The sequence below is a fragment of the Schistocerca nitens genome, chromosome 1, assembly GCF_023898315.1.
Source record: "Schistocerca nitens isolate TAMUIC-IGC-003100 chromosome 1, iqSchNite1.1, whole genome shotgun sequence".
Classification (NCBI taxonomy): Eukaryota; Metazoa; Arthropoda; class Insecta; order Orthoptera; family Acrididae; genus Schistocerca; species Schistocerca nitens.
In genome coordinates, this window is record NC_064614.1 from 63,574,869 (window position 1) to 63,594,854 (window position 19,986).

Sequence of the window (19,986 nt, forward strand, 5' to 3'; positions counted from 1 at the left end):
GACAAGGTTGATGCGCCTCTCTCATATAGTTGATTCTGTGCCGGTGTATTCATTTCTGCATTACTATTTCAACTTATATACAGTTGAACTTACTTAATGTAGTTAAGCCTAGGTGTGCCCCGTACTGCCCCGTACTTCCCCGCATTACCAAAGTGCTGATTACCCGTCAGTAATGTTACACGTAATAGTGCGGTCAGATCTCCTTTCTGGCGCCATAATGTCATTTCAACCATCGAATTTAACCATCGATATAGATTTGCCGTCAGAGCTATCTATATGTTTTGCAAGTTGTAACATTCTGAAGTATTGCACAAGAAAAGACTTCTAGAGCAGTTGTGCTTGTTCATTTGACATCTCATTCAGAAATGAGTAATGGGGTTAGCTGCAGAGACGACATTTGTGTTCCGTTGCAGATGAGTTACCGGGCAACCCACCACCGCCCACAGCGGCCCTCAACAATGGTACCGGCTCACCGGGGGCAGGTGGCCACCGCAGCCCGAGCCCGTCGCCGTCGCCCACCCCCACTCCCACCCCCACTCCGATCGTCGCCGCCGCCTCCAACGCCGCCATCTCTGCCGCCTCGGCTTCGGTCATGTCTGCGCTGTCCCACCCGCTCCACATACAACCGCACCACCAGCCGCCACCGGTGCCCATGCAAGTGTCGCCGCCACATCCACAGCAGCAGCAGCAGCAGCAGCAGCTGCAACAACAGCAGCAGCCAGCAACACCAACATCTCTTCTCCAGCAGCAGCAGCAGCAGCAGCAGCAGCAGCAGCAGCAGCAACAACAACAGCAGCAGCAACAGCAACAGCAGCAGCAACAACAACAACAGCAGCAACAGGCCCAGCAGCATTCACAGCAAGCACTGCCACTGGCAATGCAGCAGCAGCAACCCCACCAACAGCCCCCGCCCCCACGATTATCTAGCCCTCTTCTCCCACCTCCTGCGCCAGTGCACCCGCATCACCACCAGCAACAGCAGCCACCACCACCACAGCAGCAGCAGCAGCAGCAGCAGCAGCAGCTACCACAGCACCAGCCACAGCAGGCTGTGCACGCGCCTGTGGTCGCGACCTCGGCTGCGGCCGTGTCGTCTCCCTCTGCGCTGCCCTCGAGCCTGCCCGGCACGGTGGCTGCGGCTGCGGCACCGGTGTCTGCTCACGTGGCAGTCCCCGTCGCGGCTACCACGGCTGGCGCCTGCCACGGCCCCCTCGGCGCTCCCGTACCGTCGGCGACGGCTGCGGCGGTGCGCAGTCCGTCTCCTGCCGGTGTCACTGTCATCCCGGGCGGACCGCACGCGCACGTGGGCCATCCACTGTCTCTGGCGCACGCCCACCTCCACGGCCATCCCCACGGCCTGGGGCACGGCCATCCCCACGGCCACACCCACCTACACGGCCACGCCCACCACCACCACCACCACCACGGCCTGGTACCCGCTCCGGGACTGTCCTCGGTTCCCGCGACGGCGGCGGTGCCCCCGACTTCGGCTGTCGCTCCCGCGCCACTGCCGGTGCTCGCCAACGGCAGAGGTCCCGGTCCGGCTGTGTCGCCTCCCCAGCCGCAGGCGGCACTTCCCGTCGTCACGACGGCGGTGGGTGCCCTGCCGGGTGTCGCGGGCCCGCCGCTGCTGGGTTCGCTGGGGCCCTCTGCTGCCGCTGCTGCTGCTGCTGCACCGGTCGCTCCGGGTCCGGGACCGGGACCGGGTCCCGGACCGGCCCCCGTGCCTGCCCACGGCCACCCTGCGGTGCCTGTGAGTGCTGCTGCTGCTGCTGCCCACGCCGCTGCCGCCGCAGCTGCGTATCATCCTCCGCCGCCCTCTGCACTGGCTGGCTATCCCGGCTATCCTCTGTATGCGCCCTACGCCTCGTCACTGCAGCACAGTCCCTACTTGGCGCCACCCTCGCCACGTGCCATAGTCTCTGCTGCAGCTGTCGCTGCAGATGCGGTATGTAAACCCTCCCTTGTTTTCTAATTCTGAATATGTCGACTTAAATTTCATGAAGTACAGGCATGTTTCGACTGTGGAAGTACACAGGGAAGCCCTAGAGTATTAAGAAATGCATCTTGGGAACAGACCCATGAAGGGTGGTTTCTATACTATTAGTAAAGATTTAAAAAAGAAGTAGCTAATAGTTTACTTTGCAGTTTAGCATCTGCTGATTTCCCAGTAGTTAAAATAAAAAAATCTTGCCAAAGATCCCGTGCGACCATAATCAGTGCATCAGACTGGTGGTACCTTGCTTAAGAATCTCTATTGGATGCTATTGGATCTCTCTCTCTCTCTCTCTCTCTCTCTCTCTCTCTCCTATCTATCACACACACACACACACACACACACACACACACACACACACACACACACACACACACTCACACTGTAAATGTGCCCGACACCAATTACTGATGGCCATATTTATTATTCCAGAGAGCAGCAAGATCACCTTGCTCAGCTACTTCCAAGGTGCCGCATCATAGCATAGCTGCCTCAATACCCGTAACTGCTGGTGAGTTCATTGCTTTGTATTATTTTGTTACTATTGTTCTTATTTTGTTTCACATTCAGTCTTCCATTATTATAATTCCACATCACACAAACTTCATTTTATGTTGCTGTTCTTTGTTTCAGCATCAGCTCCAATTGCCACCACAACAACGGCACCAGCAGTGGCAACAGCTACAGCAGTGGTAACAACAACTACCACAAGTCACCGTGATATTCTGACGACTCCTGTTGTAGGTCGCAGTCATTCGCCACGAGGCCACAGCCCAAACCGAGAGAGGGACAGCTACAGGTAGAGTTCATTCTGTTTGTTTGGCAATTGCATAAAGTTGCAACATTTTACCTCACCCCACCTTCTCTTTATCTCTCATTCCTCTGCCTTTCCTTCTCTTCCTTCTACTGTCACCTTCTCCTCCTATAAATAATGTTAATGTATGTTGTCTACCCATTAACTAGGTGTTAATACCACTCTATTTTCTTTCCTCTTCTTTTCTGTATTTTCCTTTCCTGTGTTACTCATCATCCTGCAATATTTGCAATCTGCAGCCAGTCAATTTCCTTTTTAGTGTTTTATTTTTACAAAACACCACCATCTTATTTTCTCATTTTTCCTCTCTGCCTGTATCTTGAATTGAAAATTATACTATGTGGTTTATTACAAGTGTAGCTCCTTTTCCATGTGTGTTATATGTGCCATACTTATCATCTTATTTTGCTTCCATCTAGCATCTTTACAATTAAACCTTTACTCCTTTCTTAAGACAAGAGTAAGTAGATGTTTTTGTACTTGCATTGTTAGCATTTGTTTCTAGTTACTCTTTTATTTGTTAAATTATAGGCTGATTAAAATAAGTTGTTAGTTTGCATCTTGGAACTGAGTTACTCCAGTCATTTGAGCTGTTCAAAAAGACTACAACCTTATTTTTTTAAATGTAAAACCAGCAATAGTATTGGGGCACATGGACACTCTGAGGTTGTAGGCATATGTAATGGGGATGCCTGCTCTTTTTCATGACCTGGAAAAACCAGTTGCTGGCTAGCTGTTGAAAAGTGAACAAATGTAAGTAGTAGTCTTTGGATTTTGTGCTGTGGGCGAAATGACAGAAAAAGTCGAATAACATTATTGCATCAAATTTTGTTTGAAGCTTGGCGATTCTCAAGTTGAAACAATCTGCAAGCTCAAGAAGTTTTTGAGGATGAAACAATGGGTACCACGCAGCTAAAAGACGGGTACAAATGCTTCAAAGATAGCTGCTTATAAGTGAAGAGTGTAGTACATTCAGGTAGGCCCTCAACATGCACAAATGAGGTCGTTATTGATCACGTAAGGACCCTAGTGATGCGGTATAGCTGAATCGTGATCGAAGAACTTGAAGATGAGATTAAAATTGATATTGGATCTATTAACATTTGGACGTCGAGAGGCTCTCAACAAAATTTGTGCCGAAGGTTGCAAACGACCGAGCTGAAGAATCTTTGTTTGGAGATCGCACGTGCTGGTTGGATTTATGAGTACGACTCTGAAACAAAGGCACAGTCATCGCATCAGAAGCACCCATCGTTCCTGAGACTCAAAAAAAGCAAGGCAAATCTACAGCAATGTAAAAGTCGTGCTGGCCATATTTTTTGAGTCCAGTGGTGAAGTCCATCACGATTACACCCCAGAAGGTACTAAAGCAAATAAGGAGTACTACCGAGAGGTTCTCTATCACCTTCGTGAAGTAATGAGATACAAACAGCCGGATTTGTAGGCAGTGAGCGTCATGCGCCCGCTTGAGTTTCCTGGCCAGACTCGACACAGCTGTGGATTTTCAGTCTCCTTTATTCCACTGACCTAGCACTTCTAATTTTTCCCTAAACTGTAAAAAAGACTCTGAAAGGGACCAGATTTCAGAACACGGAAGACATAATGCAGAATTTGATGGAGCAGCTGCGCACCAGACCAAAAGAGGCTGTGCAACAATGCTTCCAGCAGTGGCAGGAGCATTAGGAGAGGTGCCTATAAGTTCAAGGGAACTACCTTGAAGTTGACTAGTGCCAAACAATTGTATCTGAATAAAGACTGAGTTTATAAAGAAAAGTTAGTCACTTTTTGAACAGCCATTGTACCTCGCAACAATTTTATGTGACTGTTACCAATACACACACCACAACCAAGTTTCACTTCACTTATCCTTCACACTCGGAACAAGTATCATTGAACAGTTGAAACACTGAGTGCTGCCTGCTGGTGGTTAGACTGCAACCAAAAAATGCTGGGAACAAATGTTGTCTGTTTGCTAGCACAATTGATCATGTGAAGAGTAGGTGACAACTGCCGTAGAGACATTATAGTGGTAAATGACAGACGCCAACTGACAAGTTATTTTAATCATATTGTCGTGAAGTACTTGTATCGGGTGGCCTCTTTCAGTCGACTAATGGATATACCGTGGTTTTCTTGCAGCAGCAACGTGAGCAGCCTGAGCCGCGGCAGCATCACACCGGTGAGTGCTGGTGCAGCACTCCCGAGTGTAGCTATCACCTCGTGTAGCTCGTCGCCCTTCAGCTCAGCTGCACAAGTGTCTTCTAGTCTTGCCTACTCCAAGGCTCCAGCCTGGGTCAGGTGAGTTTCTGCAACTCCTGTCGTAATTGTTAGCACTCTTCGTATTAGTATAGCCACAACTGTACAAACAGTTTTTGGCCAGTATTTAATATTAGGTGAATGACAATTAATGGACAGCAAGATAGAGATGTCCAGTTGAATTATGACATAACGTAACATTCTTTCTCACAAGAATTGTACGGTAGCATATGGGAAGTAAGCCAAAGTTGTTTGAACAAAGTGGATCATCATCTCTCAATATGTAGTCACTGTGCTCTAATTTCCCAAATGTCTGGCAGGTGGGACGGCTGAATTTGCCTTACACTGTGGCCATTACAATCTCCAGATCTCCGTGCCCCCACATGCAGAGAGTTAGAATACAGCGGCATGTACTTGGTAGCCGTGTCATCGGGCGTAAATGATTTCAAGGTGTGAGTACCGAAAGCTGGTCACACAGTAGAGCACTATGCATTACAAGTGGCGAGAGTTTATAAATTGGTATGTGATACTGAGAATGCCGAGTCTCATTGGAGAAAGCAGTATCTGACTCTGTTTGGATCATTAAATAATTGGCAGTAGTGTCTGATCAGTAAATGTAGTTGAATGACACATTGACTCTTGTCAAGGCCCAACAAAATTCTGATCACTCAAAATTATTGCATACTGTTGATAAAGTTTTCAATAATTTAAATGTAGATACAAATACAGCAATGTTAAAAAAAAATTTACTTGCTCAAAAATTAAGTGTAGGATGTGGTAACCATTTCCTTTGATTTAATTACCTTATACGTTTTATGGTTTAAATGTCTAAATTGAATTTTTTTCTTGAACTAAAAGTCAAATAATATCCAAAATAAAACACAATAAAAAATAGATTAGTATATACAATAACTCTTGCAGCAAACAGTTACATCGAGAATACAAGAAAATGTCAATCTTTCAAAGATCGTGGTTCCTTGAGCAACCAGATCTGAAAATGGTGGTGTAACTAGTTCAGGTGTATACTCCATTGCTTACCACATTTGTGTTACTGGTTTTTACATTCTGGTTAGTTTTTATTCTGTTTCTTTTACCTGCATCATTTGTTCTGGCTCCTTTTCATGTGGTACTTAGTCATGAAGATTCATCTTACCCATGTTGAGTGTTTGATTTGTGTCTCTTAGCCTTTACCTAATGCCTGGTAATGACTTAAATGATCCTCTTGTTTTTTGCCATTTCTGCAGTGATTAATGTCTCACACACTAAGAATTCGTGAGCAGTTTGATGTCACTGTCTGTTTTTCTCAATGTGTTGCTGTGCCAAATATGGTACATGCTAAGTCAGTTAATCTGAGAAAACTTATATTTTAAATTTGCAGTTTACTGGTTTTGCACATGAAACCTTTAAAGGAATTAAGACTCGATTAGATTTCAGCGTAAAAATAAATTCTAAATCCTCCACATAATTAAAATACGAGGGGCAATCAAAAAGTTTCTGTTCGAAGGCCGCACAGTCCAGAATCAGTATGCTGATCGGGAAAAAATCGAGAGAGCAATCGTTGCACCAATGCACCAGGTTGAAGATTCCAGTTTGGTAAAACACCTTCTCCTACTGCTTGAAAAAGTCTGTAATTGCCTGCTGCACATCCTCATCCAACAGAATAGTCAACCTCTTCAGGCAGTTTTTAGGGGACCAAAGGCAAGATAACGGTGTGGGGGAGATCAGGACTGTAGGATGGGTGGTAGTGTGTCCACCACCTTAGTTGATGTAACTTTTGTGTTAGAACATTTGTGATACGCGTACCTGTGTTTTCGTGAAGCAGCAGTACTGAGAACTGATCTTAGTACACCATTACTCAACAGTGGTTTTCCACAGACAAGCTGGCTGCCCCATACGTATTCTTCAGTCTCCAATGGATATCTACTGGTGTTTGTCCCTTGGCAGTCGAGATTTGAATAACAGTATGTCTGTCCTGTTTGGATGCATTTGGTAATAATATCATCACAGTTCACATTTCCACTGCACAAACATTGGAAAGACATGAATACCACAAGTATTACTTGCTTATATACCTGCCTTGGAGTTCTGCTATGTAGCACGTATGTTGCAGCAACGCCCTCGGACAGAAACTTTGTAATAGCCCTGTGTATAATCACAGATGTGATTAATCTTTGTTGCTTCAGATATTGTTTTAAAAAACACGCATGTAGGAAAGTGTCATTTATATAAGAAGAGTCTATCCATTTCATATCGTGTTTGTTAATTAATGCACCAATCTTTTTTTTCAGTTCGAGCGGGCCTCAGCTGTCCCCGGCAGGCACGGTGCCGAGACCAACTCCGCCCCCTGTGCCACTGGCAACGGCTCATCCGTTACATCCTCCCACACACGGTTTTCCACCTCCTATGTTTGCACCACCTCTCCCTCCTGCCGCTGCATCTGCAGCTACTTTAGGTCTCCCAGCCGTTACAACAAACCCAAATCCATTTTCTGCAGAGTCTCTCTTTCAGTCAAGTAAGTGTCCATGTAATGATGCCATTAATGCTATCAAAATTTGTTAATTTGTAGTACCAAAAGTATGCAATACATGTGGTCAGTTACAAATAATATTGCATTGTCTCTGTTAGGGTAAGATCCTTTATTTACAATTTCTTGCATATGAGCAGTTAACATTTTTTCCTTTCTTTTTACTGTAATATCCTAGTGAATAGTATCTATTATCGGAGAAAACGTGGTCTAAGGTAGAATTAAAAATTTCGTTGGTACAATACTTATCTAAAGATAGGCTACATTATGTGAATATCAGAATAATTTTTAACTTAAAATTAGAACTGATGTGATGTGTTTCTTGCATGATCACCATTTAAAAGGCGATGAAGTTTCTTCTGGTACATCACGGGTTGCTTATGGAATGTAGATTGCTCCGCACCGCACCTTTTATTGTTTTTTGTGTTTATTTTCGGTAGGGAAACATTGGAAAACAGCTGTAAGGAGTCAGTATTTTTATTATTTTCACGGGTGCTTGTGAGATGTAGTTGTTTGCCCTTGACATTGTGTAAATCTTTCACAATGTAGTGGATATATTTTATTATCTGTGAATAATTGTGCAAGTTTTGAAGTTATTACAGTGGGAATAGCAATCACAGGCAATGAATAATAAGTAAATAATGGGACCCATTCCATCATATGTAAAAGTGTCCCCTACAGAGTACATGTGAGGTGACCAAGAATGTGTTACATTACATTTTTGTTTAATATGTTTGCTTCTTCTTTTTAGTACTATAATTCCGTGTTTTTGTTTACAGATCAAGCAGATCTTTTGCGCCGAGAGTTAGACAACAGGTTTCTTGCATCACAAGATCGATCTCTCAACGTAGGTCCGCCACCATATTTACGAACTGAGATGCATCATCACCAACACCAGCACACACATGTTCATCAGCATACAACAGCACCTCTGTTGCCACCTCCTCCCCCGGGTCCCACGCTCTTCCCACCTCCTTTGGTAAGTCTCGTGTTGATATGTTATTTCAACTTTTTTGGCCTAGTTACCTCCATTATGTTCATATTAGTTTGAAAATTTATACTTTGGTTATGAGAAAAATACTTATTTCTGCTTCTTTGATCTAGTTACTTCTGTAATGTTTACATTAGTTTGAAAATTTATAATTTTTTATGGAAAAAAGGCCCAAAAAGATGATATAATGACATTGTGTACAAGTCTTTCCTTTTCTCAGTTTGTCGTTGCCTTTAACTGTCTTAACTTCCCTTTTTGCTAAAGTTAATGCAGTATTTTAAATATCTGGGCTGTTTCAGTTTAAGGATATTCCAAAGCTTGGGAGTGTCGACTCGCCATTCTACCGTCAGAACCTTGGTCTGACAAGTTACCCTGGTTTCTCACCGGGACTGTTACATCCCAGCCTTGGAGGTTCAACACCATTTGCACCTCCCAGTCACCTTCCCACTTTCACACCAAAGGTATGTGCTTAATATGTGTGTTTTGCATCTTATATAAGCTTAAATAAATCGCCTGCATGCAGTGATACTCCATTTATGTCGTCATGCTGTGGCTTGGCTTACTGCTTTGCCATATTGTGTTGGTTCCCGAGAGGCTCATGACTAGCACTGCTTATGGAGAAATATATCTAGAGATTCATCTTCAATAAAACCAAGCAAATAAGAACTATGTTTAAATTATATGTCAAAATTACTGTCATAGATGTTTCTCAATTGTAAACTTGTCTTCTTCTTTAAGTAATAGTCACCAGCAACCAGTTAGTAATGCCCTCGCTAAAATGAACTGAGAGACAGACGAATTTATTAAATGAAAATAATCAAAGATGAATTTATTCAATAGCTACCATCCCTTATTTATTCATTTTTAAAGAGGGGGAGACATGCAAGAATGTTGTAATACATAATGCAACTTGTGTACTACAATAAATACTCTTAAGCACTGCTGTATGTCATTTCACATTAATCATTCAGTGTTGTATGCTTTTTGTATTTGCTGACTGCTGTAGTTCGCATACCTGTGAAAAATTTGATAGCATGTCCCTCATAGATGATTGCTTGTCTATGTGGGTTCCATTAATAAAACATTTTAACTGTTATCCTTATGTTAATACCATACCATACCATTTATGCCAATGTTAATAAAGTGTATAAAATAAATGAAATCTAAATGGATCCCTAAACCTTGATTGTGCCATTATCCTGTAACATTATATTTAAACCTGTCCATACTGCATGAATGCATTTCCCTGTTCTAATAAGTAATGCTTTGTTTTCTTTTCTTTCCGCAGCAGATGGGTGATCCCTCGAAACCCAAGCCAGTGGTAGGTGCTCACCTGCTTACATAGCTGTAGTTAGTTGTTCTACACATCCTCTTCCTAAAAGTAGCAAGTCCTGTAACTATGCATGCAGTGCCACTCTGCTGTCACACAAGTATTTCCTAATAATGGTTATTGACATAAATATTGCAGTGGTCATTATATTACATGATATACCCAAACTTGGAGTTCAAATATTCACTTAGTCTTAGTCTTGTGTTTATAAGAGTTGTCCCTAAACCTTTAGAGTCATAATTATGCAAATGTTACTTTGAGATCAGAAAGTAATGGTCAGAAATTAATATTTAACTTTTTCTTGACATAATCAACTTCCCTCTTACAGCAAAAACTTTAGCTTTAACAGCTGTCCATAGTAAAGGTAGCCAGTCTCGGTTCATGCAGTAAAACAGAATCCATTAACAGAGCTGAACCATGCACTTTCTCCCTGCGCACATTGTGATCAGGGTAATTGATTCTTCAACAATGCTATCTACATTGTATTCTTCGAAGGGTTCATTTAATCGATAAGTTAATGGTATGATGTTTCTGAACTTTCTCTTGATCCAGCACAGTCCCAGCAAATTCTGAAGTTCGAACAATCCTCTGATAAGAACCTCGGGCAGTAAGTCGAATGATCCAGTTTCCCAGTAGTGTCAGTCCTTGGCTGTAAATTTCTTTTGTGCATTAGTTTAATTTCACAGACTGTACATATTGATGCACCATGATATTGTGTCTTTGTTTTCATTTAACCCCATTAACGTAATGCCCCGAGTTACTGTTTTTATTATTAGTATACTCGGGCAACATAAGAAGACACCCTCGAAAAAATAAAATTCCACTTTCATCCATTTCAGCACTGATACATGTTTGGCCACTAGAGAGCATCTGGTACTACATTTACAGTTTGGCTATTGCATTTTGATAGAGGTGGTTGCCACTAGATATTTTCTATACTGTGTGCAGGTTTGGGCAGCTAACAACAAAATGCGTGCTTTCAGACTCTATCCTCTATTGTTGTTTAGGCAATGCTTTCAAAAAGGATTACTGACTTTGACATTGAATTTAACGGCCCAGAAAGTGAAAGAGAATGTGATGTTACTTCATTAGAGACTAAAAGTGATGACAGTTTGTCAGCTGAGTGGCAGGTACTTGCCTGTGGTGTGAGATAAATACATCCACTGTGCTTCAGCCAGCTCCTCCCAAGATTTATTTTCCCAGGAAACCATTGTGAAATACTTCGTTAGACTTCGCAGTTACACATAAACTAAAAAATGACTTCAAATTTCAGGATATTTTAGTTAAAGTCCAGTGCACGAGTAAACTTCTGGTTTTCGAAATTTTGTAACTTTAAAAGCCATCTTTACATGCCTATAAGTAATGTCATTCATTATAGGATTTTCTCATTAATAAAAACAAATATTTTTTGAACATAATTTGAAAAAAAAATGAAGGGGTTAACAAGTAATTCTCCATCTTTGACAACCGTTCTTGAAGTGTAAAGTAGTAAATTGTCTGTAGTCACAGTGATTGTGACTTGTTTTAAAAGATAGCATGCCTTTGTTTGTTACAAAACATAAGCAATTTACAAAATGGTTACTTTTTAAACACCTTATAACCACGGGGAATTTTCATTACTGGCCATTTATTCTGTGTATCAAAATACTCATTTTAGGATTCTGTGTAATTATGCCCCTAAAGTGATTGATCTTTTAACAGAAACTGGGTAATATATCATGCCCTACTGCTCTATTTTGAAATACAGTATTATTAACTTACCAGGCTGAAAAGGTCTGTTATTAGTTAGTTGATCATTTTGTTTCACTTATAAAACTAATGTATGCAGCACAATAATGTCTGGTTAGTTAGTGCAGAAGCTTTTACTGGAAGATTAAAATATACGTGATATTTTGAAGTACTGTCTGTCTGTATTAAAGCGCCTGTGACTCCCGACAGACATCTTCTTTAAGTGCTTGTGGATTGGGCATTCAGAAATTGTTCTGGTAAATGCTGATGTAAACTACACGACTGTAACTGAAAAATGTAACTGGGGCAGAAGGAGAACCCACCAACCAACAAATGTGTGCATGATTTAATGCTTCCAGTTTTAGGGTCTTCACAGCTTTTATGTCTGGATAATGAGGTTTATGACATTATTTTATCTAGGGATTTTTTAAAATAATTATTTCTGCAAAGATATAGACATGTTTGGAAAAGCAGTGGTTCTTATTTAATTTGCCAGCAGAAGTGAATACATTTGCACCAAATGTCCATAAAAGAACCCATTAAAAGTTAAAAAAACTTGAAGTCATTATTTCACAGCAGAAATATTTGCTATAGTGCTTAAATCAAGAGGTGGAGAGAGATTCTGTGTTTCTTGTTAACAGTAAACAAATTAGGAAACCTGTAAGAGGACTGTTTTGTTTATCAGTAAAAAGGTTAACATTAGACCAGGCCTGATTTAGGAAATGAATGTAACTTTTAATTATTTTCGTTGTTGTTCTCAGATGAATATGTTCTCACATTTCTTGTGCAAAAAAGAGAAGTGTTTCTGTTTTTACTGCTTTATGATTTCATACTGTAAATGAAGTAGCAGGAGCAGTCACTGTTGACTTTTCTTGAGACCACAAATTACTCAGTTAGCGACTTGTTGATTTCAATTAGTGATTCATGAGAGCAGCACAGAATGTAAGTTGTGCATAATTGCTGTGTATTTATGTATTGCCTGATGTTGCAGAAAACTGGACGTTGGAATGCAATGCATGTTCGCATTGCCTGGGAAATATACCACCACCAGCAGAAGCAGCAAGCTGAGGCGAAGGCTGGAGCAGGGAAGGCAGACTTGCTGCGACCACCGAACCATTTGTTTCCACCTACGAGGCCTCACGACCTGCCTCCATTTGCAACAACTCTTGCTGCCACCCACAGAACACCGCCTTTTGATGCGGGTCCTCACCCGGCCACTTTTCTTAATCCACCTGCTTCACATCTAGGTATGTTGAAATTCTACAGCTATGTGAATTGAGCTGTATACCTGTAAACAGCAAGAGATCAGTTTTGAAATTGGTTGGATGTTTTAAAAAAAGTGTATACTAGCAAGTCGGCAAATATTGGAATCAAAATTCATCATGATCAGTTGGATATTTGGTTTTAGTTTACTTATCATACATGTTAATTTGGAATAAATATGACAATTGTACCAAGTAATCGAGATATTTAGGGACTGGACAAAAATACAGACAAACTTTGAGAAATGCATGCTTGAACATAAATGCAGATCTCGCCAGGCCTAGAGGTTGCACTGTTGTATTTGATCATGAACGGCACCTGTGCAGTCTTCTCAATATGTTGCGAGCATCAGTCGTGGTCAGAACAGTATTGTGTGAAGTTATGAGTGTGTTATGTTGAAGCTGAGCGAACTCGTATGTGGGTAAATTGTTGGTGCTTTTATGGTGGGTACTTCCGTATCCAAGGTGTTAGAAGTGTAACAAAAATTTATACCAAATACAGGAAAAGTGGAATATCATTATCTACCAAGTCACAACACTGATGAAACTGTATGTTGAGTTATCATGACAGGCGGTCATTGAAGAGGATTGTGATAAAAAATAAGAGGATGCCAGCAGCAAATGTCACTGCGGAAATGAATGTCACATTTGTGAACCCTGTTTGCACCAAAACATAATGAAGGGAAGGAGGGAATTGTGGAAATTTCTGTAACAGGAAAATGTGGTGCCGGAGTAATAAAACCTGGACTTCGGAGTGATGCAAGAATGTAATTTGATCCGATGAGTCCTGTTTCTCAGTGTTTCCAACTCCTGGCTGAATTTATTTCCCAGGAGTGAATAATGATGGGTGTTCAGTGATGATTTGGGCAACCATGTCGTTTTGTTCCATATACCCCATGAATACTCTGCAAAGCTGCATTACTGCCGAGGATTATGTGACCATTTTGACTGATCAGGTCCATCCCATGGTACAATGTTTGTTTCCCAGAGGTGGTGCTGTGTTCCGAGAAGAAAGGGCCGCATTCACAAGGGTTGCACAATCCTGGACTGGTTTTGTGAGTGCGACCTGTTCACATTGCTTGCATAATCCAGAACTGGTTTTGTGAGCTTGAGGATGAACTATTGCATCTCCCCTGGCACCACAGTCATTAGATATCAAGATTATTTAGCCTTTGTGGTCTACTTTGGAGAGAAGGGTGCAGTTTGTTATCAATCTCCTTCATTGTTGCATGAACTTGCCACTATTTTGCAGGAAGATTGGTGTAAGATTCCCTTACAAACCATACAGGATTTGCATTTATCCTTTCTGAGACAATGGTGTTCCTGCACAATATTAGGCATGGTAATGTGTTGTGTTTGTGGTGTTCCCATATTTTTTTCCACCCCCCAATATCTTACATTTTGATAAGAGAGATACATATAGTTTTATTTCGTAAAGTTTTTGATAGCGGTTTAACATTTTGAAATATGTTGTAATGGAGAAATGTAAACAAAACACAGGTGAAGGAAGGAAGGTTGCTGTCTGACAATTGTATAGCTTCTTTTGATTGTAACTGACAGGTAAATAAAAGTGGGTTAGATGAGTGCTGTTTGTTGAGGGTTCAAATAAATCCCTAAACATTAGATTTCTGTCATCAGACTAATTTATAATACTACATGGTTAAGTAATGAAACTTACAAGCATCTCATTAATGCGTTGGTTTCTACATTCTAATTCTGTATATTTTGAAAGTATGTATTGACCTGAAAAGAGACTTTGTGAAAAAATTGAAAAACTGAAAATTGGAGAGTAGTTCATATATGCTGTGGTAAGGACTCGAGTGCAATGAAATGTTACTGATAATCGTGGTTGTTCGCTTTGAAGCTGACAGAGCGGAAAGCTCTGCTAAAACTTAACAGAAAGAAACATTCTAGCTGCCCAGTGTAAATATGATATTTGGCTTCATGTAATGTTGAGATTGTCATACTTCTGTTAGCTATAATAGCAAATATGATACATTATTAGATAATTTATACTGAAGGAAAGAGACCTGTGATTAGATTTTAAATTAGGAATTGAATCTTCAGCATTTTGGGATAGTTACGCCTTTGTTGAAGTGAATGAGGAAAAAGTAGCTTAGGGGAAGATAAGAGGGACATTTAGGGGTATAGAGAAATGAATTTCTCTTTCAAAAGTTTCTTGAACATGCATTGTGTTTGTAGTTTATTATTGTTTTTGTGCTTTATTTATGTAATCTGTAAGAATGCAACACTTTTGTTTTCAGCGAGTGGTGTATCTCCATTTGGTCGCTATCCAGCTACGTTTGCTGGTCCTAACTCAGCATTTCCTGGACTTGGGGCATCAGTATTTCCTCCTCCTCCAAGAGATCTTCCACCCCTTGGAGCTCTCGGACCAGTCCACGATCACTGGAGCAGGTTAGTAGTTGGTTCATTGGCGGGGTTGTGTGGAAACGGTAATTGCTTCAAACAAGATAGAGAACATTAGATTCAGTTTTATTCTGGCACCAAGAGGCCCTCTTCACATGAAATACATGTTGAATACATGTTGCTTACATTCTACATTTTTTGACAAAAAGTGATGTACAGAGTTAGCTTTGATTCTCCCCCTTCCACCCCCCTCCCCATCCCATTGGCCAATTAATTGTGCAAATAGTGTAACAAAGAAGTTGTGATTTTGTCTCGTTGTGAGTATTATGATAGGAAGTCAATAGCATAGGTTCACATAATGAAAGTAATGTGTTCCTTGAAGTATCTGGCATTGCACTGTGTAACAGTATTTACAGATCTGTTGATGTTCTGCATTATGTAATGTCCACAAATAATTACATAATCCTTGGTTGTGAGATAATAAATTTGTTATGTATTAGTAGTAAATTCTTTGATTTGCTTACTCTTAGTCTGCTTGTTAATTGAAACAGTATTTCCATTTGCACATAGTTTTTTGCCATTTCTGAAACTCCAGTTGCTTATACAGTAACCATTTTCTCATTGTCAAATAACAGAAAATCCAGGATGGAATGTAACAATATTATGAGGAGGAAAGATTAACATTATTATGAGAATATGTTCTTGTTGTTAAAGATTATTAAAGATACACTGTACATTATACAGTTCCTTGTAGACTATAATTAATGTCTAAGCACATTTTATAGTTCTGTATTTGATATTAGATGTAATACTGAAAACTGATTTTTAATCTGTAATTAATTGTAGTAGAATTTTCATAGTTTTTATTTTTCCAGGCAGGGTATGAAACCATTAGTTGTCAGATCTCTTCTGTTGTCTTTCAAACTCTATCGTTAATACAGCCCCAGTGAGAAAAAATTACTTTTTCTTACAAATCTCTAACTATGCTTTATTGTTACCCTTGTATTAATGCTTCGTAGATGTTTTCATGCTCTGCTTCATGAACTGTGCCCATCATCTGTGTTTTTACTACTGATGTTCTTACTGAAGATCATGTTTCCTTCCTATACCTCAGCAGTTCATCAACTTTCTGCCACCAATCTTTTGTGTTTGATTCGAGTGCATGAATAGTATAATTTGCTAAAGTGGTGCCATTTTTGTTGTTCAAACACTACTCATATGGTCTATTTAGCTCATACAGTGATCCCATTAGCTTGTTGTTTGGTAGTTTCCTCTTTTGCTACTCTCTTCAGTGGATGCTCTGGATACTTTAGTAAGACTTTCCTTTGACAGTAATGGTACGCCAAACAGTATTTACTATTGCATGTTTCAATATCCAGAATCTCCTCTGCGTATATGTTACATAATTTTAAGAAAGGAAAATTTTGATAATCTTGTTTTGTCATGGTGTTTTGTATGTCATCTGTTCTATGTTTGACTGGCCAGTCAGTCTTTATCTGTGTGAATTTAAAATTTCTGTGCACCTAATTTTCTCATAAGCACAATGAGAGAGCAAAACTTCTGTGTCAAGCTCACGACAGTGATGTCACTTATAGCAATATTGTTTTCTAGTTGAGGAGAATCCAAGACATTCTTCATGTAGAAGAGATTTCTCGATTTGCTTTACTGTCCCCTTCTTTCTAATTTTGTTTGTTCAGGAGATTGCCCTTTGCCACATCAGGAATGATTCCTGTACTTTGCAAACATTGGTACATTTTTCCTCCCATAGCTGTACAGTTTAGTTCAGTTAATTACTTACATTGTATGAAGCCAGTAATTAAAGCTCAGACATAAGTGTTACAAACAGAGGAGGCTCTCCATGCAGTTTTATTTCTGTAAGTATATGTAGTCATGAAACAACTGGAATCCTTACTGTCAAACATGTTCTCCAACACATACATGTGTTTTCTATTATCATTTAAAGATGTTCAAAAAGGAAAATACTTGGAATTATTTCTCTTTCTGTTTGCTTACAGGTTACAGCGAACAACAGCTGGTTTCCCAGTAACTGCAGCTGCAGCAGCAGCTGCTGCTGCTGCTGCTGGTCCATGGGGTCTGAAACCAGAACCAAGCATGCTGGAGAGGAGAGCAGAATTGGAAGAAAGAGAACGTGAAAGGGAACGCTGCCGTAGAGAGAGGGAACGTGAAGAACAGCGCGAACGAGAGAAGCAGCGGAAGTTGGAAGCCGAACGGGAAAGGGAACGTGAGCGACGCGAGAAGGAACGACGTGAACTGGAACGTGAAAGAGAGCGTTTGTTACAACAGCAGCAGCAGCAGCAGCAACAGCAGCAGCAGCAGCAACAGCAGCAACAACAGCATCAACATCAACAGCAGCAACAACATGCCAAACAGGCAGTAGTGCGCGACAGATCTCCCATACGTAACGGCACATCTGCCGCTGGTGCTGCACCTGAAGAGGCCATACGGGTGAAGGAGGAGCCGCGACCCAAAGAGGACGATGTAGTACTTTTGGGAAGGACAGGTTACCACTATCTGACAGCGAGGCACGCTCCGCCTGGGTCGTTGCGCCCCCCGCCACCCATAGCACCTCCACATTTTGCTCCTGGGCCTGTACCTCCAGGCTGGCCACCAGCTGATCCCTTCAGAGACAGTGCATACCGGTTTGACCCTGTTCAGTTACGTTTCAATCCTCTCGTGGCCGCCGCTTTCCGTGCCGAAGAAGAGGAACAGCAACGTGCGAAACTGTTCCAGTCTTTCCCACAGCCACACCAGCGTGCAAAGGCATCCAGCCCCAACAATCATCACTTGCACCATCGGACATCACTGCCAACCATGGCCCACAAAGTGGCTTGCCCGAGCTCCCCTGCGGCACCGCCACCCCATGTCGTAGACCTGCACAAAAAAGAAGAATCGTCTCAGTCACGATGATAATATGTTTAGGAAGCAATTGTATCAGCAGTGAGGCATTCTAATTTATTACCGTACCTTTTGTATTTTATTCCATTTGTTGTTGTTCTTTTTTTACCCCTAGATAGGTTCCTTTATTCAGTCAGCTGCTGATGCAGGCATTTCCTACGCAGTCTTATTGCTGCGACAGGACATGTATAAATTGTTAAATCACATGTGAGCGACATTGTACAACTTGAGTTGTGTCTGAGTGCTAATTTATTTTATTACGAGAAGAGAGTATGCGTGTAATTTAATAGTAATATAATGTTGTGTTGTAGATATTGGATACGTCCCCTCAGGTAACATAAAGGGAAAAAAGTTTGATTTGCAAAAATAATGTTCTGCCGACCGATTCTTCTGAGGTAGGGATCTTGCAGATGTGATGTACTATGAATTCGATGATTGTTTTTCTAAATATAAGGAAGAATAAATACTTTTTTTAGTGAGTGAGCAATCTCGGCAATTATATTTTTGATCAAAGAAATAGTTATTTTTTTCTTTATGACTTAATATGTGTCTTTCAGAATAACTTGTCAGAGTAATTTTATGAGATAAAATTCTATGGATTCGGAACATTAAGAACAGAATTTCACTTACCTTTATAAAATGAAGTTAAATCAGTTATTAGTTGCTTCAATAGGTGCTGCCATGTCTCGTGTCGTCCTGCAACATTTTGTAATCTCGAGAGTTATAATACAGAGCATTTATGGAGGCTGTGGTCCAAGTAGTGTGTGCAGTTGAAAATTTCTGTGGCCAAATTTTATCTAAGTGTTTGGTGAAAACAGTTGAGAAATACTGACTGTGTATTTGTCATAGTATAATTGGTAATATGCTTTGTCCTTAGAAAGTGAAGTGGGGTGGCAAGCCCATTATTATAATTTTCGTGTGTTCTCGCATTTTGTAAATTCACATGCCTGTAAAATGTACAGAGATAAGAGAAACATGGAATTTGGGCCGTCAGTGTTCTTGAAGGGAATTTAAAATTCCTGAGGCCAAACTATCCCTTTGTTGTTGTTGTATTTTTTTTAAACAAACGATGCTTGTAAAAAAGACTTAGAATTGATGTGAACATCTTGTAATTTTTTCGTATGTCAAAGCAAAATATTTGTAGATAATTTTAATTCGTTGTAAAGAATTCTTTTTGGTAGACAAATCGCAGATGAAGTCGGCGGTTTTGAGTGAGCAGTTTTTAATGTGATCCTTTGTAAAGGGATCAGTCAAATGATGTATAGCGTTTCTTTAACTAGAAACATAAAGAATGTTTCAAAGCCATATTTTTTTTTATTTTCTTCCCCCTCTCCCTCAACATTCATAGCAGTGATAAAACTCCATTCTTTTGTTGCGGAATTCAGTAACAGTAATTGGCAGTCTCAAGATTATTGTGTTCGTTCAGATCACAAGATTGCAGTTGTAGTTGTTTAGCGCAGCAGAATAAACACACACTCTCTCTCTCTCTCTCTCCTCTCTCTCTCTCTCTCTCTCTCTCTCTCTCTCTCTCTCTCTCTCTCTCTCTCCCCCCTTCTCCTTTTTCGTTGTCTGCTCCTCTCCTTTCTGTCTCCAGCATTTTTTCTTTCAGGAGGTTTGATAGAGTGCTTAGTGTAGTACTTGACCAACATGCATGGAAATCAGTGATTTGTAGTGTTTTGTCTACTATGTTGTCTATTCATCTCGTCTTGGGGATTCTAGCTAGAGAAGGAATGTTCTTAGAATTATGATGTGTTACTGTCTCCTTCACAGTCACCAGATGCTGTATTTTAAACTGTGAATTA

The 19,986-nt window shown here is 40.9% G+C and overlaps 1 protein-coding gene across 4 annotated transcripts in view; it reads left to right on the top strand.

Moving 5' to 3' along the window:
• The window catches only part of LOC126241267 (fibrosin-1-like protein), a 739,110-nt gene extending 719,621 nt beyond the window's left edge, over nucleotides 1-19,489 (top strand). The window contains exons 7-17 of one of the 4 annotated variants that reach the window (XM_049947992.1): nucleotides 414-1,948; nucleotides 2,429-2,507; nucleotides 2,630-2,795; nucleotides 4,950-5,108; nucleotides 7,355-7,578; nucleotides 8,370-8,569; nucleotides 8,881-9,042; nucleotides 9,870-9,902; nucleotides 12,631-12,886; nucleotides 15,166-15,316; nucleotides 17,284-19,489. In XM_049947992.1, coding sequence (XP_049803949.1) covers nucleotides 414-1,948; nucleotides 2,429-2,507; nucleotides 2,630-2,795; nucleotides 4,950-5,108; nucleotides 7,355-7,578; nucleotides 8,370-8,569; nucleotides 8,881-9,042; nucleotides 9,870-9,902; nucleotides 12,631-12,886; nucleotides 15,166-15,316; nucleotides 17,284-18,196 — 3,878 coding nt within the window. In that variant the 3' untranslated portion in view covers nucleotides 18,197-19,489. The remainder of the gene's footprint in view (nucleotides 1-413; nucleotides 1,949-2,428; nucleotides 2,508-2,629; nucleotides 2,796-4,949; nucleotides 5,109-7,354; nucleotides 7,579-8,369; nucleotides 8,570-8,880; nucleotides 9,043-9,869; nucleotides 9,903-12,630; nucleotides 12,887-15,165; nucleotides 15,317-17,283) is intronic. The other 3 variants (XM_049947994.1, XM_049947993.1, XM_049947995.1) reach the window with 3 other exon arrangements.
• The last annotated feature ends 497 nt before the right edge of the window (nucleotides 19,490-19,986 follow it).